Source organism: Danio rerio, chromosome 5, assembly GCF_052040795.2.
Source record: "Danio rerio strain M-AB ecotype USA chromosome 5, GRCz13ab, whole genome shotgun sequence".
NCBI lineage: Eukaryota > Metazoa > Chordata > Actinopteri > Cypriniformes > Danionidae > Danio > Danio rerio.
Genome location: NC_141025.1, coordinates 57,084,865 through 57,108,029, shown reverse-complemented (window position 1 = coordinate 57,108,029; position 23,165 = coordinate 57,084,865). Strand labels below are relative to the sequence as shown.

At 35.2% G+C, this 23,165-nt stretch overlaps 1 protein-coding gene and 1 long non-coding RNA gene across 5 annotated transcripts; one reads left to right on the top strand and one right to left on the bottom strand.

The window, feature by feature from the left end:
* Nucleotides 1-3,597: 3,597 nt before the first annotated feature.
* Nucleotides 3,598-8,925, bottom strand: si:ch211-198e13.3. 3 transcript variants are annotated; one of them, XR_015491786.1, is made up of 6 exons: nt 8,535-8,925; nt 8,329-8,388; nt 6,979-7,087; nt 6,297-6,347; nt 6,156-6,204; nt 3,598-6,043 (listed from the first exon to the last, which is right to left on the bottom strand). It is a non-coding gene; the product is annotated as a si:ch211-198e13.3 (long non-coding RNA). The 3 variants fall into 3 exon arrangements; XR_015491787.1 differs by lacking the exon at nt 8,329-8,388; XR_015491785.1 differs by lacking the exon at nt 8,329-8,388 and having other exon boundaries at nt 8,844-8,925.
* A 2,712-nt stretch (nt 8,926-11,637) lies between these two features.
* Nucleotides 11,638-22,862, top strand: cdk7 (cyclin-dependent kinase 7). Of its 2 annotated transcripts, XR_015490063.1 has the most exons (14): nt 11,668-11,761; nt 11,849-11,908; nt 12,605-12,638; nt 12,729-12,796; nt 12,923-12,991; nt 13,185-13,295; nt 13,779-13,897; nt 13,975-14,074; nt 15,831-15,917; nt 18,734-18,883; nt 18,984-19,182; nt 19,226-19,598; nt 19,647-19,707; nt 20,934-22,862. XR_015490063.1 is itself a non-coding variant. In NM_212961.2 (12 exon segments), coding segments are annotated over 12 exon segments (1,038 nt in total). In that variant the 5' UTR covers nt 11,638-11,695; the 3' UTR covers nt 22,717-22,852.
* The last annotated feature ends 303 nt before the right edge of the window (nt 22,863-23,165 follow it).

Here is a 23,165-nt window from a genome sequence, read left to right as displayed (position 1 = left end):
GGGGGAAACAGAAACACCCGGAGGAAACCCTCACGAAGGCAGGGAGAACATGCAAACTCCACACCGAAATGCCAACTAAGCCAAGGTTCAAACCAGCGACCCAGTGACCTTCTTGCTGTGAGTCGACAGCACTACCTACTGTCCCACTGCCTCGCCCTGTTAAAATATAATCTTCAGAATTACAAAGATAATTGGGACATGGTTAGATTGTCAGAAGGGGAGAAATCAGCTCAAAATCCCAGCCTTAGAGAGTGATTCTTTAAATTGTAAAATGATTCATTTAAAATTGTTGATTCATCTAGAAATCATTTATTTTCTACAAACAAGTATTTAATTCAAAATGATTTGCTTAAAAACAGGTTTATTCTGGAAAGAAACACCGATCTTAAATGCACCAGCTTTGTTTAAATCTAGCGGAATTGTTTTTGCATGTTTCTTTATCAAAATTGAATATTTAATTTTTGAAAGAAATATATTTTATCAATTATAATTCCTGGTATTTATTAAATATTATTTAAATGTTTAAATTAACCTTGAATGAACCCTTGATATTTCTTAGTTTTGCAAGTATATTAACAAAAAAAGTAGATGTTTCATAAAAAAGAAAGAAAATAGCTGTTTGTGATGAACAAAAACAAGTTTGTCAAGAAATACCTGTAATGAATTAATTTCTTTCAAAGATATGAAATGCATTCAGGTAATTTTAGACCCTGTGCATAAAGGGTTAACTTTTCAAAACTTTTTTTTACTTGAGCATTTTAAAAAAGGTCCTTAAAAAGCCTCTTTAACTTCAGTTACAAGCAAACCTTTGTTCTTTGTTTGTTTGTTTGTTTGTTTGTTTGTTTGTTTGTGTGTTTGTTTGTTTGTTTGTTTGTTTGTTTGTTTGTTTGTTTGTTTGTTTGCAAAGTGATTAGCATATATTAGGTTAATGTCAGTTTGCATCATTAAAACAATAACTAAGATATCATCAAGCGATTAGGCCTAAATCATCATAATGAATATATAGGTATGGAACAGAAAGTGAGACTGAATGTTGCGTAAAAAATCTGTGAAGAGATGTGAGAGGGGAGAAGTTTTATGCCATTAGTTTCTCACACAAACATGTGGTTTTATGTAAGTTCTCCTATGACATGTGACAGACATGTTACCTGCAGAGTCTCAAGAAGCAACTGCTGCAGTTTGCAGAACACCGTCAAATAAAGGATTACTGTTTGACATTTTTAAGTTAAATCTTTTTGACATAATATAAGCTAAAATTACATGTGAAATTTATTTGACTTAAAAATTTAAGAGAGATACTAACTATGCATTGTTAAAACATGTCAGGATTGTGGCTAGTTTTGTGGCTAGTTTTGTGGCTACACAGTTTCAACGTAAAGCAGTTTACATTTTCTTTTCAGTTTTAGAAGAGACTCAACAGTTTCAAAGTTTTGATATGTATAAGTAACTGGTGTCAAAAAGTTTTAAAGTTTTCATTCACAGTTTCACAATTATATAACTGTGTTCACCTGTTCTTCAGTATAAGTGTTCAGACCGAGGATGATTATCCTGTCACGACTCTCATTTTTACTCAACAGTTTCTGCCTTCTCTCACCATTAAATCTGATAGTTGTAGAATGAATAATCTTGTGTGCCTCAGGGAAGATGATGACTGAAACACAAAATATTTTAGACAACTAACACTTGACTTGACATAAAGTGTCTTCAAACCAGTGTTACTTTTGTTTAATTGAGATATTAGTGTAATTTTAATTAATTATTTGAGCAATATTTTTTTTACTTTTCATTTTAGTATTAAAGTTTTAAACATTTTTTTTTCTTTTCATTAATTCTTAATTTTCCTTTTGCTTAGTTTCTTTATTCATCAGGGATCGCCACAGAGGAATGAACAGCCAACGTATCCAGCATATGTTTTGCACAGTGGATGCCCTCAACCCAGCATTGGGAGCCACCCATTGACTCTCACATACACACTCATACACTACGGCCAATTTTGTTTAATCAACTCACCTATAGCACATGTCTTTGGACTGTGAGGAAAACAAGAGCATCCAGAGGAAACCCATCCCAACACGGGGAGAACATGCAAACTTCACACAGAAATGCCAACTGATCCAGCGGAGCTAAACCAGCGACCTTCTTGTTGTGAGGTGACTATGCTAACCACTGAGCTAGTGTGCCGCCCATAGTTTTCCTTTTATTGTTTATATTTTGTGTCATTTTAGTCAATCATTTGAAACTAAATGTTTTTTCTTATTTTGTTTTTTTTTGTATTTTTGTTTTGGTCAATAAAATAAAGTAAAATAAAATAGTAGTTTGTCAAAATTTTTATCATGTTATGTTTAAGACAAAAAAATGCTGACACTTTAGGTTGCTATTATGCAAACAAAAACTGCACAATATGCAGTATATGAGGAGTTCAGATGCCGTACCATCTAATATTTCCATTAAAAATGAACATTTTTCTCAGCCTCATTTGTTTATGTTCAGTTATTTCACTTGAAAAAGGGCATATTATTTGCCATACATGTGATATTACTGAACCTACACATAGACGCCTGAATAGAAATAGCTAATTTTAGAAGAAAAATTTAAGAGGCATTTAGAGGTTTTTGCATCTGAACTCTTCATATACAGTTAAAGTCAGAATTATTAGCCCCTCTGTTTAATTTCCCCAATTTCTGTTTAACAGAGATGATTTTTTCAACACATTTCTAAACATAACAGTTTTAATAACTCATCTCTAATAACAGATTTATTTTATCTTTGCCATGATGACTATTGCTGACCTGTAAACTATTGAAAAAAAATATAGCCTAAAGGGGCTAACAATTTTGACCTGTTATTTAAAAATTAAAAACTGCTTTTATTGTAGCTGAAATAAAACAAATAAGACTTTCTCCAGAGGAAAAAAAAATATTATCAGACATACTGGAAAATTTGTCTTGCTCTGTTAAATTCATCATAATTTAGCAAAAACAGTTAAACATAGTTAAACTGCAGACACTGAATGCTTAGAATGAAATGTAAAAATGGACGTTCACATACTCTGCCGTACATATGCAGTCAGAATGCAGTTGTTTTGCTTGTTGATGATTACCCAGGCCTTGTACAGTTCAGTCTTCTTTCCTTGTCTTTGGCTAGGCAGAGCCTCGGTTTTTAGCACAACATAGTTTTGAATCTGTAATAATCATGGAACATTATTTCTTGCACATGACCACACAGAACAAAATTGTTGGTATCCAAAGGCTTGTAGGCCTTTAACTTCTCTCTTGTTAAAACACTTGGAGCTTCAATGAGATAGTTGTATATTTTGGGCTGGATGCTTGGCAATTTCGTCTTATCCAATATACATTGGGACGGTACTATCACAAATGGACCTGTCAGATGAACGCCGCTCACTTAAACGTTAATTTTGCCGAATAACTGTGCTAATCACTGGGTGACAAGCTGTTAGAATACGCTGAAAACATAATGTAAATAAAATAAATAATATGTAATCAATATAACTTATCTCTTATCTTATAGTTTTTTTCTGCAACCTCTGCGATTTCTTTTCTTTTATAAATCTTTTAAATATGTCTGCTCCAATTCTTTCCAATGACTTTATTGTTACAAATTTGTTTAATAAACAGAGCACAGAAAAAAAATCAGGCCAATTAGATACAACAGATCAGTCTTGTTACTCAAGTTAGTTCATCATTTTAAACTAAAAATTCAATCCAAACATTTTTAAAATACTGGATCAAATCTTCATTGCAAACTGGCCAGAAATCGATCTGTAATTTGGGGCATTTGGTTTAGCAGCAGTTTAAAAAATTATCTGATGGGGTTTCAGTGCACAAAACCACAGATGTGTTTATCAAAGTCAGAGGAAGTGGGCGTCTTCATAAGAACAGAGCTTGTGCTAACCACTTCCTGTTGAGATGAGAAACTTCTGATGGGGTTAGAAGGTGTACAGTAAACAAGTCACACAAAAACTATCGAAGGGGGAAATTGTTGTAGAAGAACAACACCTTGCACACGGTTATCTACTGACACACACTCACAAACACCAAGACAAACACATGCGCACACTAACAGACACTACATAAGATATAAATCTTGTGACCCTAATGATTGAGTCAAAATAAGAATGTTGTGAGTGCTGGATGTATGTATAATAATCAGGGGCGCAACTGCACATTTACTGATGGGTATGCGGCTTCAACTTTTGCGCGCCCCCCTTCAATCCAACTATATTTTATAACAGGCAAGTGATAAAATGTGGAAAATATTTCCATCAATAAATTAAAGATATTTTTTCATAAAGATATCAATATGCTTCAAAAAATACAGTTTCGCAGTTCTGAACACAACTGAAATAGTATGAAGTAGTAAAAGGTATAATTACATTAAGCATGTTAAGTCGCAAAAAAAAAGCATCTCATACCACCCCAAATTTCTTCTCAATTTAATTTTCTCTCCCTAAATGATTATATCACCTTGACTAGCCTTGCTTTTGGACTTTTTGTACTACATTTGTCAAAACAAAATGATAGACATGGGAGTCCTAAAGGGCAAAAGAACATTGCAATTACTTCTTACATGCATACTTTAAGAAGTGTAAGGTCTGTATTTGCAAGAACAATTGACTGAAACTGCTAAAAGTTAAATAAAAAAGACTGTCAAATGTTTAGTGTAAAAAAAAAAAACAGAAACAAACAAATGTTCTATTTAACTGAAATGTTATAACTTTGTTTGTAGCTAAAATTAAAATAGTTTTGAGCTAAGAAGTTACCAAAAGGTCTGATGAATCAATATGATACATAATAAATTCATAAAAACATGTATATGGTATGAAAAATGGGGGTGGGGGGGTGGAATGATTTTTTAATTTAATAAAATACAATATTATACGCGTATAAAATGCTAAATAAACATTTCTACAAATATATATATAGTAAAATCATCTCCGTGAAATATTCATTCCGTTATAATAAAGACGGTTTTAAATACGTTTATCATTATATAAAGATGTTATTCTTTTTGTGGAACCGAACCAACACTGGTGAAAGCAATGTAATCAAAAACAAACTGACGCATGCGCGCAGAAATCCTACGCGCTGCTCGCGGTCCCTCTCCGGATATAAATCCCAGTTGTGAACATGAATGTGGAAAAAAATATGCGCTGCTCACGTGCCGCTCATACCTTGTGCTACAGTCTACATAAAAACCAATGTAGGCCATAATTGATTAAAACGTAATATGATTATCTTGATGGATAAAGCAAAAACAACAAGTGAAACGCATTTTAAAACGCACTAGGTTTACAAATAAATGTAAAAAAAAGAATTCTGTAATCTTCTGTAAGGGAATTCCCATTGGTTCACTCTCATAATGCTGGTATTAAAAAAATATCAATTTAAGTTAATAGATTCACATTTCAGAAGGGGTGCACTTTATGACAGGGTAGGTGTCGGCCAAAACCAAAGTTAAATAATATGACTATGATCTTATTTTGACTAAGCATAGCTCCTGATAGATTTTTCTTTGTATGAAACAGAAAGGAGGAATGAAGTCAGGGAGTTTTTACCTAATAAACCCAATTCTTAGCTATGAGTCGGGTCCAAAAGACAACACACAACAGATGATTTTAGAAAATATTTGTGTGTGTGTACTATACTATCTACAGAATTTCATTCTAATGAAATAAATTTTAATTCATTCATTTTCCTTTAGCTTAGTCTCTATTTCAGAGGTCGCCTCAGTGGAATGAACTGCCAACTGTTCTGTTTACACACACACTTACACTACAGCCAGTTTAGTTCATCAATTCCCCTATAGTGCATGTGTTTGGACTGTGGGGGAAACCGGAGCACCCAGAGGAAACCCACACCAACACGAGTAGAAGATGCAAACTCCACACACAAGCGGGAAAATAAGCAAAACATATTTCATGCAACATTATTTCAATTTCAATTTATGCAGCGTCTCGATTACTTCATTGGTGATTGGTTTGTCGCACTACTATGAAGAGCTTCTGACTGATTTTTCTGGATTACTGCAAGAAGAGAGAAAAACAACATTGATTTTTATTTTTCATTTTAACCCTACTTACATGATATTAATAAAAGAGTGATTTTTCTATATTCACAGTATAAATATATTTTTACCGCTGTCAGTGACTCTGCCATTCATTTGAGTTGGAGTTTTAACATCTTTCTGCAAAGAAATGAATAAACTAGGTTAATTTTATTTCATTGAGTGTGTTTAAGATGAATTTAGGCTTAAAGAAACACACACACACATCTCACCTGTGCTCCTGCGTCACTCTTACGAGTCCTCTTCACGATTTCTTCCAGACGCTAAAAATGTAAACACAAGCGTTAAACCAACAGTACTGAAGTAAAATCTCAAATACAATTGAAGACAAAATTTTAAACCCTCCTGTGAGTTTTAAATCGTTTAAAAATATTTCCCAAGTGCTATATTTAACAATTTTTTAAAAATATATTCATTCATTTTCCTTCAGTTTAGTCCCTTTATTTATCAGAGGTAACCACAACAGAATGAACCGCCAACTTATCCAGCATATGTTTTACACAGTGGATGCCCTTCCAGCTGCAAAGCAGTACTGGGAAACATCCATAGACACTCATTCACACACACTAAGAACATGCAAACTCCACACAGAAATGCCAACTGACCCAGCCAGGACTCGAACCAGCGACCTTCTTTCTTTGAGGCGACAGTGCTAACCACTGAGCCACCGTAATGCCAGATTAGAGGTCTGCATTCCCGAGGCTGTACCAGATTTTGTGCGGCGTGGGAATAAATTTACGAATAAAGCATGGGAGCGGTCGGTAACTGGTGTAATTTAAACGGGAGCGGGCGGTCTAACAATATCGCTCCCGAGTGAGCGAGCACCCGTATGAGTGTGTGTGAATGAGAGAGCGTGATGCTGTGTTTAGCTTGATTGGTAGACTTTTATTTTACCTTCTTTCTTTCCAAGCGTTCCAGCTCCTCCTTCTGGAAGTGTTTCTCTGGTTCGATCCTCTGTTTCTCTGCTTCTTCTCGGGCTTTGGATTCAGCCTCTTCTCGCTGCCTAAGACACATAAAACTACATCATACATTCATTTATTACACATCTCTAAAATACCTAAAAGTCTAGTGTCATGTCACATATGGGACCCCACGTTTGGCTGGTTAGTGAGGTCCAATAATGTCGTTTGACCATGTCCAGTCAGCTGCTTCAATCAGCTTTATCAGTGGTTATCAGCTGATAGATATGGGCGAGTAGGGGCCTTCCGAGCAGTAAATGTCACTCAGAAGGCTGTTATCATCCATTCACATTGTTAATCAGCTATACTAATAGAGAAGACTCCAGATCTGTTTTTACATTACTGTGACGGTTAAGGTAGGGGTAGGCATTAATAAAATATTATTATTGGGAAATTTAATAAATAATATAAAGATTTTCGTTAACTTCCGGCTGCAGTCGATTGTGATCTATAGCTGAATAACCATGTGGATGGATGATAACAGCCTTCTGAGCCTACCAGTAGGTGCAGAAGGCACCTAATTGCCCATATCTATTAGCTGATAACCACTGATAACGCCCATTCAATCGATAACATTCGAATCAGCTGGTCCAGTCTACTGTGAGAAAAATGATGACATCTCACAGGTATGAAAACTATTATTAAAATATAAGTAGTAGATGAAATATTACCTGTTAAAAGTGACAACTAAAAAAAATATACAAAATAAAAATTAAATGTAAAAAAATATATAACAAAAAAGTTAGCTATGTTATTTAATTATAAAATTACAAAAATTTTAAAAACTATATTATATTAAAAAATATATACCTACACATATATAAATAAATACTAAAACTAACTAAATAAAGCTATATAGAAATATTAAAAGAATTTATAATATGTGTAATTATATTATATAAATGTATATTCATAGAACTTATATTTATAAAAATAAACCGAAAAAACATTCAAATTTTACAATTAAAAATAATAATTTAATTTAATATTTAAACATGCATTTACATTTATACATACATATATACGATTAAAATAATAACGGTCTGCATTATGAACGAGTCAGTGATTCATCAGGTAAAGAACTTTCAGAATGAATAAAACGTGTGCCTTTTAAAACTTCCCTTTGCTGCCACAAGATGGAAGCAGATGCCAAATAATAATTTATAAATAAATGTATTTATTTATAAATATAATTTATGAATAAATGCATTGCACAAATATCTTTAACTTCATCTCATAGCTTATATTAATTTAAGTATATGTCTTAAACTCAAACATTTCTCACCTTTCTACGACAAATCTGACGAGAAACACCTGAGGGAAAAACCTGGCACGACTGGAAGCTCTAAAAGATAATTTTCATCAAATGAAATGCAACCGGAGAGCAGTTTTTGTGGACTCTCTCTGTCACTCATTAGTATCTTGTTCTCTCCTGCCATGTCAAAATGAATGAAAGCCCGTCTGACAGCGTCCACTCCAGCCATAACTCACCTTATAGCCTATCTGTTATAAAGCATCTAAAAATACAGCTCCTGAGATGAAGAGCATCTGACAGTCAGGGTTAATGATGAAACTTCTGCTCAGACAATGATCTGAGGACAGCAGTGATGTTTACGAGCGAGCTAAAAGCTGCATTGTAACTCAATGGTAGAGACGCCACTGTTACTTCATATGTGCTTAAATATCTCTCTGAAAACACGCAAAGATTTTCAAAGTGCGAAATAGAGTATTAAGAGTTGAGCATGATACGACGGGAATACTAGTTAGCGCACATAGCTATATACATTAGATGTCGCCTACCCTGATGTTGCGAATGAAGGAATTGCAAATTGAAGGAATGCGTCAATAGAGCCGCCATTTTAGTACAGGGTAACGCTCCTTTGAAATGAACGCTCCTTTCAAATGAACGCCATCTAGCGGTCACATAATCTAATGACTAAATATTATGACAACTTAATCAACTTATTTTATAAATATATATAACTTGACATTACTTTTTTCTTACCACCACACTGGTCTTTTTCACAAGACAAAATTTTTTTGATGGAAACTGTATTTTATAAACTTAAATTTGCATGCTAAAAGTACTTGAGTAAGAGACGTTTTACTTGGGTCATTAAAGAAAACTCCCTATGATGTATGTAGCCTATACCTGCTGTAGTCAACCTAAAACCTACAGTAGGTTGACATAAAACCAAAACAACACCTATTCTTGTCTTAGGACATTTTATTTGGCAAATTTTAAAATAACAGTAAGTTTATGACATGTTAAATATATAGTATATGCTGGTTTTAAACATAATAAATATAGTTATGAAACAACCATAACATAACACCAAATGTTGACTAATAAGGGTACATTTATAACAACTATTTATTTGTTAGACAACTGTATTGTCAAACCATGTTGCATACAAATGCATTCAACAGACTTATATGACAGTGCATTGCTGTAGAGGACAAATAAAACACGAGACAGGTGTTTAGAAAGAGTATAGTTTATTTAGTTTGACATGCAAATTTATCTAAACAAGACACACTTTCAAAAAAGAGCCCGGAAACATTATAATGTGCGCGCTCGTGAATATAACCCACGGTTGTCTTGAACTGTTGTCTTCAATAGTCCTTCTTTGCTCAACAACTCAGCTGAAAAACAAAGCAAAACATTACAACAGTCAGACATAGAGCAAAGAGCATAGAATTACCAAGAGGCGACACTCTACAATTTGGGAAAATAACGCGCTTTTTGAATAAATTAAAAACAAAGCAGCTGCTTTCCATCGTGGAGCGATCGTTATCACTTCAAAATGGCGGAATCCGGGTCTGTTGCTCTTGGTGATTCTAAGCTCTTTGCATAAAGTTAAATCATAACAGTTGCATGGTTTCTATTTCAAACTATAGTAAACTAAAGTTTGAAACTATAGTTTAAAATAGAAGATGAGTGGGCCTCGCTACTCCCACCCACCATGACCCTCGCAGCGAGGTCCCACTACCGGCCCCCCGTGTTTCCCTGAGGGTCCTCGGGGGTTGTTTGCTCCCTGCCTAGGGCTCAAAGGCCGCCTCGCCCCAGGGAGTGCACAAGAAGACCGGACGCCAGGCCGTGCCAGTATTCACATGTTTGTGCTCATTTAAGAGAAAATAAGCTGTTTAAAATAAAACATGCAGGACGGAGATGTTCCATATTATTCAGTGTATTTGTCTGTTTAAACATACACCCGCTCCTCTGTAAATGGCGTGTACAGACGCTGATCTGGGATCAGTTTATTGTACGAAGCGCATCTGTCAGTCAGCGCTTATACATGCATTCACTGGTTCATAGGTAGCATACACACAGTAATGTAAAAACATCTTTGCGAGGGAACGCAAAACATCTTTGCGAGGGAACGCAAAACTTTGCGAGAGAACGCAAAAAACTTAGAAATATATATTTTCCTCCCACCCATTTTTTTTCTTTCACCCATTATTTTTTTTTCACCCACCCATTTTTTTTCTCCCCCACTACGTCCCTTCCGGGGGTTCCGTAGTAACCCGTGTAGTGAAAAGGTTCAGCGCACACATCAACTTATCTAACTGAGCTATCGTTACTCAGATCCACAAATGAAGTGGTCTGTTTTAAGATCTTTGTCAGTCAAAACATGCTTTGCTGTGGTTATGGACCCGTGTTAACATGTTAATCATGAAACGCTTTCTTGGTGTAAATCATTTAAACTTGTTTAATTTGCTGGAATTCTATTTATGTAACCCTCTTTGTCTTTGTTTATATTATATCTTTGTAATGTTCTTTCTTGAAAAAAAAAAGTGGATGAGGAGATTCCCCCTATGTGTAAAGCGCTTTAAGTGCCAAGAAAAGCACTATATAAATGTAAGGAATTATTGTTGTTATTAATATATATATATATATATATATATATATATATATATATATATATATATATATATATATATATATATATATATATATATGTGTGTGTGTGTGTGTGTGTGTGTGTGTGTGTGTGTGTGTGTGTGTGTGTGTGTGTGTGTGTGCGTGCGTGCGTGTGTGTGTGTGTGTACATTGAGTCGTAAGGGCGGGGCAAAAATTCTCACTAAAACCAAAAGTTGGCAGCTCTGCTTGGTACAAAACCTGACCCTAAAACTTACCTCTAACCTTAAATGTATAATTAACTAATATTATCAATTGCTTAGATACTAACGGTGTTGTATAAATCATACATGCATACATACATACATACATACATACATACATACAATTCATACATACAAGCCAGGATGTTTCTGAATGGTTTGACCAGGGTTTGACACGAAATGACGGTACAACTTTCGATTCCATGAAAGCAACCATTTGACATTAATCAAATAAGCAAATAATTTTAAACGTAATCAAAAATATTACATAAAAATAAAATAAATTAAGATTTTAGCAAGATACACACATGTAACAGATCTTTTGGCGATCAAAGAATTATTTAGCAATAATAAACATATTTTGTGCATTTTAAAAGACTACATCTTGCAAATACAAATGTTATTATTATTATTTTTACGGACGTTTTTTCATCTTATGGGACTTTTATTTTACCCGGAAGTATACAGTGCTCTTTAACGCAGAAGGAAGTGTGCTTTCACAAAGAACAAGTTTACAGTTGAAAAACATGGCATTAGATGTAAAGTCAAGGGCAAAGCGTTATGAAAAGCTGGACTTTTTGGGTGAAGGACAGGTAAACGACTAGATCTCATAATATGTCAAGTCATGAAGCAGTACAACATTCGATTTCACTCATGCATTGTGTATTATTTCACTGCAGTTTGCTACTGTTTACAAGGCAAGAGACAAAACCACGAACACCATTGTCGCTATCAAAAAGGTAAGAGACTGCATTTAATCCGTATGTTGTGGCAAACCACCATGCCTTAATAACTTATAATGCGTTCAAAATGCAGATATTCTTTTAGTTTTACGGGTCAGTATGTGTCTTATTGATCGTTATAATGTTGTAAAATAATGAATATTCTTTAACTGAAACTTATTAGCAACATTAATTAGTGAATGACTGTAAAATAAAAAGTAATAGGTTAAGATGTATTGTCTTAGACGATATAGACGATATCAATAACGTTACCAATGTTTTATCTTAAGAAGAATTGTTTTGTGGTGTCAACCCAATTTTCAAAAAGAAAAAAATAATAATTGAAGACAAAAACGTCTAGTAACAAAGATAAGGGTGTTATTTGCTTGTTTTTGTGTGTGTGTGTGTGTGTGTGTGTGTGTGTCTAACTCCAGGTTACTTAAAAACAGTATTTGACGCACATATTTCTAACAAGACAACGTCATTCAACATATTACAACTGTTATCTTTTGATTGGTTGTCTTTAGTGCAATAGATGTAATCATTAGGTGTATATGTTTGTTCATCATCAGAATTCAGTCGCAAAGTGTGTTAGATCATTCATGAAAAAGGCTGAAAGTACTGTATATAATGGAGTTTTTATGACAGCTTTATGCTTTTTGTTTATTAATTAATTCAGACTGTCATGTTAAAATGTAAGCTTCCTGTTTGCAGATAAAAGTGGGACACAGAACAGAGGCTAAAGATGGTGTGTTCCTTTTTTTTTTTATCTTTATTCATTTTTGATTGTAATTAAGTGAAGTCTTACACAAAATATCTTACTTATCTTGTTATCCAGGCATCAACAGAACAGCTCTTCGAGAGATTAAGTTGTTGCAAGAGCTCAGTCATCCAAACATTATTGGTGTAAGTCAGAGTGAGTGTTTGTGTGTGTGTGTTTGTGTTCATGCGCACATTCGTTAATTATACACAGATGTACAGTTTTTGATTGTGTACTCATGTTGACATCTATGAACCTGGTTTCTCTTTCAGCTCCTGGATGCTTTTGGACACAAATCTAATATTAGTCTGGTCTTTGATTACATGGAGACAGATCTCGAGGTGATGACACAGTAATCAACTTAGACATATATTGTTTATCTCAGTAATTTCCAACCTCACATAGCAAAACGGTTAAGAGCTTGTCAACACAGCTAAATTAGATTTTTACCCATCTTAATTGTTTGGTTTATACACACACACACACACACACACACCCACCCACATAAACTGTTGTTTGTGTTGTGTATTTCAGGTAATCATAAAGGACACCAGTCTCGTACTGACACCAGCCAATATAAAGGCATACATCCTCATGACACTACAGGGTCTGGAATACATGCACAATCACTGGATCCTGCACAGGGTGAGACCTATATCACAGATATATGATTTATGTGACTTACTATGTTCAATACGGGTGAATAGGATTTTTATTTAGCAGTTATGCATTACAGTGAAAAAAAAAAAAAAAGCTTCCCAATGTTTCTGTCCTGAAATAATTTTAAGTACCTTTTGTTACTTAAAAACTGCTGTTCTTTGTAGTTTGTTTTTTAAATTATTAACGGTCAAAATGAATGGTAGGATGAATCTTTACTTAAGCAGCAGTTAGAATGAGCCTATAGTATAGTGCAGTAAATCCATTTGAAGCACAAGAATAAATGACAGTTTAAACTATATTAAAATAATTAACTATTGTTTGTCAACATTCATTGTCCTTTGCATTTTTCAAATGCTTATATGCAGCCTTGGTTAAAATAAAAACGTTTTTAACTTCAAAATTTTAAAACTTATTCCAAAAACATCATGAAGAATCTGGGACATCAAATCATCATTGTTTCTTTCTCAGGATCTGAAACCCAATAATTTACTGCTGGATGAGAATGGAGTCTTGAAGCTTGCTGATTTTGGCTTGGCCAAAGCGTTTGGAAGCCCAAACAGAGTGTATACACATCAAGTTGTCACAAGGTTTGTACAAGTTTCAGATTTGTATACATTTTCTTTAATACTTGGATCTTGATGATGTTTGATGTTGTGTTCTTCAGATGGTATCGGGCTCCAGAGCTGCTCTTTGGTGCCAGGATGTATGGTGTAGGTGTGGACATGTGGGCAGTTGGCTGCATTCTTGCTGAGCTTTTACTCCGGGTGAGCATCTTATTTTATTCAGTGAAAGGAACCTTGTGGTGCCATCAAATGGCCCGTTTCAAATGGTATGGTTCAGTTTGGTACGCTTTTATGACAGTTTCCACTGTCAAAAGGCGTACCGAACCGTACAATACCATTTTTTTCGGCACCCTTTCGAAAAGGTACCAAACAAGAGAAAGGGTGCCAAAAGGCGGAGCTAGACACGCAGCTGAATGCTATTGGTTTACAGAGATAGGTCATTCGCTTGCGCAACAGGCCAGAATGAAAACAAAAGAGCTGCCATGTTTAATAGCACAGCCGAGAGATTACGCTGTAAATATATATATATATATATATATATATATATATATATATATATATATATATATATATATATATATAATATCGAGCCATGGTCGACCCGGGCTCAAACAAACCTTGTCGTCGGCTTGATGAACAGCCACAATGCCAAAAAGAAGATCAAAGATCAGATTTACCCTGTGCCCCTTAGTTTTTTTACGAGCCAGTCTGAAGTGCGAGCGGTTTCGCTTTCTTGCTTGCGCTCGCCGCGCGTCTAAATCTAAAATAAAAAACTTCTTGAACTGATGTTAATAACGTGCGCTTGGTTATTGGCATGCTATCAGACCGATCCTGTCAGACACTGACAAACACAAGAGTTATAATCAAATCCTGTTCATAAAAATGTTAGTAATAAACATTTATACAGAAGTATTTATGTGTATAAAGGGTCTGTTTTGTGAGTAGTGCTTCTCATATGATATGTAAACGACCCGTACAGCTTAACTGTAGACATTTCTCGAGCGAAAATGACATCGACTGAAACTTTGTCAAACACCACGCCCACCAAAAGGGTACCCTTGGTAGTGGAAACGCAAACCTGATAAAGGTGACCTGTACAGACCCCAACCGTACCGTACTGTACCAGTCAGTGGAAACGAGCCAAAGAGGTCCATAATCACTTTAACAGACCTTTACGTTGACTGTCGCTGTTAATTGCTCCTCTGTTAACAGTGAAAACTTAAATTACTTTAGGTTGTTAAACTACATAAAAAAATTTGTTTCAACTTAATTTAACATGGTTTCCAGTAAAGTATTTTATTTTTGAGAAGTTGAAGTAGCTCATTTAAGTTGATCCAATGAGGCTTTTTTCAGTGTGGCTTGATTCGAGTCTGCAGCAGATGTTTTTAATGGCTAAAGATGCATCTGTTTCATCAGCACTATCCGGTCTCCTATTCTGTTTGTTTATTGAAAAAAATATCTTTGGTATGAACTCTTAGATGAACTGGGACTTGTCATAGCAACAAATTGTTGCTCGTTTTTCTTTTCTATTCTTCTTATTTGCAGGTTGGTTTAGACAAAAGCATCTGCTAAATGAATCTCAATGTTATGTCATTTAGCTGCAGAGTGTCACACCTAAAATGATCACAAAATAATTTTGGAGAGTAGACATGATAAGATGCTGAACTGACTCTTTGCCAGATAAACACCTGCTTGCTATAGCTGGCAAGTTTTTATTCCAACTGTTGCATTTGTATTGTCAATTTGTAGAACCCTTGGCGAAATATGGAAGACAACATGTGTTTTAGACAAAAAGTTATTTAAGCTTTATTACCTGAGAAAAGGTTTTTGGGGAAGATAAACCCACGGCATACTAAAAGTTGCCAATGACATCAATAACATGAGTTAAGAGAATATGTTTTGATGTAATATTTCTTACCATCTTTACAAATAAATTGTTTTTGTATTTTCTATATAGGTGCCATTTTTAGCTGGAGATTCAGACTTGGATCAGCTGACGAAGATATTTGAAGCTTTGGGAACACCAACAGATGAGATCTGGCCTGTAAGTGAGAATTTTACTTCAGCTTCTTTTTAGGATTCAGAATGTTGTTTGCATTAAAGGCACAGGCACCAAAAACAGCTGCATTGTTGAAAACTAGAAAGATAAAATACATAATCTGATGGGTATTTTGAGCTGAAACTTTACAGACACATTCTGCAGACACAGAAGTCGTATCTTAAATCTTGTAAAAGGGGTAAAATAAGTGCCCTTTAAATTGACTGTGATATTGTCTTATAGGTCTTAAATTATTTTAAACGAGTCATAATTTTCATCTCTCCATGTAAAGTTATCCAGTCAGGCCAACACCCAATATATCTCACTAAATTGTTTAACACAACTCTATTTTAAAATTTATTTACCAATTTGGTTTAATTATCTTTCTTACAATAACATTTGTTTGATTTGTCATCATATATGGAACATTGATCATATATTGTGAGCACACTGGCTGTTGTTCATACATTTAGTTTACAGTAGTTTTTAACTTTTCAGTTTTTTTTTTAAAGAAAAGTTATGTTGGGAAAATATCTGCATGCAAATAGATTTTGCATGTGTTAACACATAATTTAAAATATGTTGCTAAAAAAAGTCATTAGAATTTATTTTGAAGGGTCAAGTAAAATTGTTCCCCCAACCTTATAAGTCTAAAATTTCATTCATAATGGTCTTAAAAATATCTTAAATGTCTTTTAAATTTAACTTTATGAAACCTGCAAAAACCCTGTATAAAGTTTAAAGTTCAGTCTAGAATCTTAGTAAATAGTTAGTTTGTATTTACTTGAATTGCAACACATGTTCTTGTGAATGTAGTTAGCTCTCTGTAAAATGGTCGTTTTGAATCAAGTAAAACCCAATCGAAAGTGTTCAAATTGTTAAATGGGAAAATAGCCTGAAATGCACGCGAGTTGAACATAAAGTTATTAAAATTAAAGATTAAACTTATTTTCTAATATACATGTAAGATGAAGGAAGAAAAACGCAGGCAAGAAGTTATTGTCATTTTAATCGAACAAGCTAAACAAAACTGTTCTTGGAAAAAAGAAAAGAAACTTGTCTGTCACAAACTGAAAAATAAAGTGAGAGGACATAGAAAAACCCTGAATAAAAGTAAATGGTATGACAGTTAAGTGGTTCTCTGGGTCCTTCGTTATCATCACAGGCTCAACGATGCAATCTCTGAACTACACCGTTTCAATTAACTATGATCTTTTATGTGAAGCTACTTTGACACAATCTACATTGTAAAAGCGCTATACAAATAAAGGTGGATTGAATTGAATCTAATCTTGCTGTCATCTCTTTTTAACGTTATGGTTACACAGAGGCTTCCATTCATTTACTTGGAACGTAGAGATTTAACTTTAAACTGAGTTGAATGGTGTAATGCAAAACTATTTAGCAGTGCATAAGTTGTAACTTGGTGTGTCTTTACATGGCAACTATGCTAAGTTTTAATTTACGCATTGCTGGTACAACCTGCTTCAGTAATAAGGAACGGTCCCCCAAGGGTCCAATCACACGAAAGCGTATTTACGTTCCAAAAACGCGAGGCACACCACACTGCCTTTTTTAGATGAGAAAAAAAGAAGCTAGGCAATGACTGAATTTATTTGTATATCACTAGGTAATGACTGAATCATCTGGGTATTGTGCGAGAGTGTTGCTGTTGATATTAATATCATTTTAATATTTATTAATATTGTGATATTCAAGATTTGTGAGTCATGAAGTTCTGGATACCTCAAAATAGCAACCACAAGTCTCTCATCCATCTTCAAAAGTCTTTGTTGTTGTCTTGACAACACAAACACTGCAGGCACCTCAAAAAGACGTGACTGACAGAACTCACTTATTCTGCTCAGTTGACTTTTTTCAACTGCGAGCGTGTGGCGTGCAAGGGCAAAAACACAAGCAGGGGGTTAAAATGCGAGGCAAACAGGGCGCATAACCAGCATGCAAAACGCTCATGGTCGATAGTAGATCAAGGCATAAAGCGCGTTCAGTGTGATTGGCCCCTAAGTGTTTCCGTAGATTTGCTTGAGAAAAAAATACAAAAGCGTAGCTCAATATATTCTGCAAGAAAATTATGCATGTCCAATTTTTTTTTGACTAGGGTCTGTCTGCAAACTGTAACATGAAGGGGGTGTAACTTGAAGTTGTCGAGATCCCATTGAACCACACAAGAGGTCAAAAGGAGATGCTGTACTTAATCGACCGTGTAGTACAATGATGTACTGTATCTGCTCCAGTACACTATAGACGTTGTAACACACATGCACGCTGTTGTTTCTAGAAATGAGAGATGTTTGTGTTTATTAAATTGCCCGTTACTTTGCAACATCCACACCTAATCCACCCCTAAATCTACCCCTCACATAGCATTTGTACAATGTTAATTATGTAATGTATCTGATTTACCAGTATTGTCCTCTAAGATTGTCCTTTGCAACGAAGACATCTTGAAGCCTTGGCTCATTGCTTGGTGTTGTACTATTATATGCAACAAAAATTGGCAACACAGAGTGACTATTGCTAAATGAATAAATTTAATCATATACAAAATGAATATTTTAGAAAACTGTTGAAAATGATTGTGAAAAATATCTTTACTGCCATTTTTGACATCCTGCATGGTTCAATGGGATCTTGATCATTTTAAGTTATGCCCCTGCTACAATTTATTCTTCTTGTTACGCCTCTTTCTTGCAGTCTGCTGACTGGGACCACTGTTTTTTTTTTTTTTGTTTTTTTTTTTTGGCTTACCAAAATCTAAATTTCTATATGAAGTCATTAATTTATTGTGATTGTGGTTTTAGGGGATGTCGAGTCTCCCAGACTATGTGTCATTTAAGCCATTTCCTGGCACTCCACTGGAGCACATCTTCAGTGCTGCCGGCGATGACCTGCTGGAGCTTCTGAGGGGGTTATTCACCTATAACCCCTGCTCACGCACCACAGCTATGCAGGTAACTTTGACCAGCCGCAGTTAACTAACTTCTAATTCCACCTTTAAAAACTAATCTGCTTTTGAATGAGCATCTGAGTGAATAAATATTCTCATTCCAGGCTTTGAAAATGAAGTATTTCAGCAATAGACCAGGACCAACCCCAGGCCCTCAACTACCCAGACCAAACTCCTCAACAGAAGCCCTGAAAGAGAAAGAAAACCTGCTGATAGGAATCAAGAGGAAACGTGACAGTATTGAACAGGGTAAAGAAACACTTTATAAATAAGAGAATATATGATGATAAAATATGATAATTAGTTTTAGCAGTGTTGTTTATGTTATATAGTATTCCAAGTCAAGTTATTTTAATTATCTTTAGACAATACATATTGTTTCATAAACAGTTCCACAGGAAAAACAGCAAAATAACAGAATCAATAAAGCAAACTACCATTATGAGGTCCCTTTTACCCCAGGTATTGAAGCATTTCATTCACTGAAGTATGAAAAATCCCCTGAGACCTTCGTTCACCATCAGAAGATAAATGAAAATGTTTTAGGGTTCATAGACCACAACACTCCAGAGATGTTCAAAATCCAGAAAAGGATACAAAAACATTCCATGAGACTTGAAGTGTTAAACTGAAATAATGCAAAGCTACATGAACATTTTTGGGGGGCAAAAAAATTATATAAAAATATGATCCTGATAACATATAGATGAAATTTAAAAGTGTTGTACATTTAACGGGGTATCTGCACACAGATTTTTAAAATTTAGTCCGCCAGCTGCAGGGCTTCCGGTTAATTGTCATCCCTTGCAAAATCACAGCGTTTAAAGGGTCACGAAACACTACAACACATTTTTTGAGCTGTTAACGGTCGTATATGTGTCCCACACTGCTAAAAACACTATTAGGACACATATATTTCACTAAAAAGTGTAAATTGGTTGTTTTTGCGTTATTTCAAGCAAATTCGTACTTCCGGTTTGAAAGGAATTATTGAAGCTGCGTTACGGTCATGACATAATAGCGTTGTATTCCAGCGTGCAGACTGGACATCTGTGCCAGAGTGTGTCTTATTACGTCTTACAGTGTGATGCATTAATGCATGAGTAAGGCTTGGTTCAAACCAATAAGCGCGCTCTATTGTGCAACTTCATTAATATTCATTACTGTCACAGTGTTTAGACGACAGAGACGCCACGTTGTGTGGGCAAACAAGCGTGAAGTGTAGCTTTTAAAGTTTGCTGCAGTTAAGTTTCGTTTTCATTTTCTCTCTGTGAGAGCTCAGACTCATGTGTGGATTACAGTGTAGGCGACGCTCGACAACAATAACTTGCGTGTCTAAGGAGGAACATTGTTTACCTGAGAGCTGTTCTCATCTGCAAACGCTGAGATCCGGATTCGCTTGTAGTATTCTCTTCATAAAGACGCGGCTCTATTTGCTGGTGATTGTCCTGTCTCTACAGATTTGGTAAGTGAGCGACCAGCGCTCTTTGTTTATTCAGTTTGTTCGTATCGAACAAACTATTGCACAGAGTGTAAACATGTTAGCACTACAACCAAACTTTAACCGCGTGTAGGGTTTTCACCGCATTACACACGCGGCTTTCTGACGCTACCTGCCATGTGCATCTAAGTTTCCGGGAAATGCAGAGGTTTTTTTTCTCTCATTCGCCGTGCGGTATCAAACATTGCACGAAAAATACATGCTTAGAGCAGTTCCTCGAATCAAATATCTCGTTTGTCTCGAGGGGCATGAATGAATTCCCTGAATGAAAGAGCCAAACTGCAGTTAAAGTCCACCATTTAATAATTTGGCAAATAATTCGACTACAGATGTCCATGTAGGTTACACACTATCACTTTCTCCTGTATGTATGTGTGAGTATTTTGACTCTGAAACTCGCGCGTGCCCAAATAGACACTCCCACACCATCCCACTTTTCTTCCTCCAACACTCCCCCCTAAACAGAGCTGGACACGCCCACTTTTCTGACTTTTTCCAAAGTAGAGGTGTGAAAACACCCTGCTGAAACGAGGGGGTTTCATGGCCCTTTAAGATGTAATTTCATTAAAAAGCAGCGATCTTCACTGCCTGGCTGAGATAGGATATTAAGTGGGTATCAGACCAAACAGGAAGCACTGCATTAAATCATATTTTTCTACACCATGTCATTAAAATATGGAAATTAATTTTACCCCAGTATTTTCAATGGAATTTCTGTGCTAGCCTGCTGCCAATGACAGCACCTGTGTTTAAACAGCCATTTGTCTCTTTATACACTTTAACAACCACATGGATGCTAAAGTCTATTTAACTGATTAGATTCATTCATTTTCTTTTCGGCTGAGTTCCTTTATTAATCTGGGGTCGCCACAGCAGAATGAACCGCCAACTTATCCATTACATGTTTTCACGCAGCGGATGCCCTTACAGCTGCAACCCATCTCTGAGAAACATCCATACACATTCATTTACACTCATACACTATGGATAATTTAGCCTTCCCAATTCACTTGTACCGCATGTCTTTGGATTGTGGGGGAAACCCGAAGGAAACCCACGCAAACACGGAAAGAACATGCAAACTCCACACAGCAACGCCAACTGACCCAGCCGAGGCTTAAACCAGTGACCTTCTTGCTGTGAGGCGCCTAACTGATTATATTTGAATTATATTACAACATCCATGCTGTAAAAGGAACCTTAAAAATTTGAAAATAGCCGCATAAAGCTCTAACCAGAAGTTTGTTATTGGTTGAATAACACTAACTGTGCATATACCCTATTTTGTATCACACAATGTTTTTTTTTTTTTTTTTTTGTATTTCTAATGAAATCCAAATGCAGTTGGCCACTTTTTTATTTTATTTTTATCAATAAATATATATTTAAACAATAACAATGTTGAATATGTTCAATCTGCCACAAAAGATCAGCTATTCTCTGCCTATATTTTCAGTTGAGTAAAAGAAACATTTTTTTTTTGTATTTATTAGATTATCAGATAAAAATCAATACTCAAAAATTAAATTCTAAAAGTAAACAAGTCCACAGTGCCCTAATAATGTAAACAAATTAGGTAGATAGATTCAATTTCATTAAAAATGGAGAACAGAATATTCATTCATTTTCCTTCCGCTTGCTTATTCATCAGGGGTCACCACAGCGGAATCAACCGCCAACTTTCTAGCGTATATTTTATGCAGCAGATGCCTTTCAGCCACAACCCACTACTGGGAAACACCCACACACACTCATTCACACACACTCATACACACACACAGATACACTATGATCAATTTAGTCAATCAGTTCACCTATAGCACATGTGTTTGGATTGTGGGTAGGAGCACCCGGAGGAAACCCATGCCAACGCGATGAGAACATGCAAACTCCACACAGAAATGCCTACTGGTCTCAAACCAGCAACTTTCTTGCTGTGAGGTTACAGTACAACCCACTGAGCCAACAAAACGCATAATATAGTACATTAAAACCAATTTAAGAAAATAAATATTTTTACGGCCCTACAATGTACATAATAGTTGAGATTTTAATGTTTTGATAACCTGGAGTGTTGATAATACAACTCACTCGTCTTGTACATTTACATTATGAGACCATATTGACATTGTGTTGCCATCAGTTGTTATTTACATTTTTCTTTCTTTATTTTTTTTTTATGCAATGTAAACGTGTTTTTTGAAAACAAGATTAATGTAAGTTGTGTAGATTTTAATTTTAAGCTGGTATAATATATAAAGGGAATTTAATTTGCTAGTTCTAATTTTTTTCTTCTTCGTTTCTCAGGTACCCTTAAAAAGAAGCTGGTGTTTTAAGTCATTTGATGCTGACTTCTCCCACTGGTGTCGCCGTGGGGCTGAATGAGCTGTTTAACAGAGTTACAGAATGAATGTATTTATGTGTCATTTAGTTTTTCAATTATTTTTTTATGTAATACAAGAAATTAAATTATGAAAAGAAATCTAGTTTTGTCCATTGTGTCTGTTCACAGGGATATACACATCACACAATATATGCCACTAGTATATGGTTTGATTGTCGTTTTAGCATTTGAATAAAAACAAAAATGAAAACCTTCCTTTACTTTTTAATGCAATTTTATAAATTACAGAAATTTTAACAGCACTCAAGTATTTTAACAGCACTCAAGAACTCAATGCTTTATAGTTTACTATACAGTTTGTTGGATCATTCTAGATCAGGGGTTTCCAAACTTTTCAGCCCATGACCCCCAAAATAACAAAACTAGTGACTTGCGACCCCC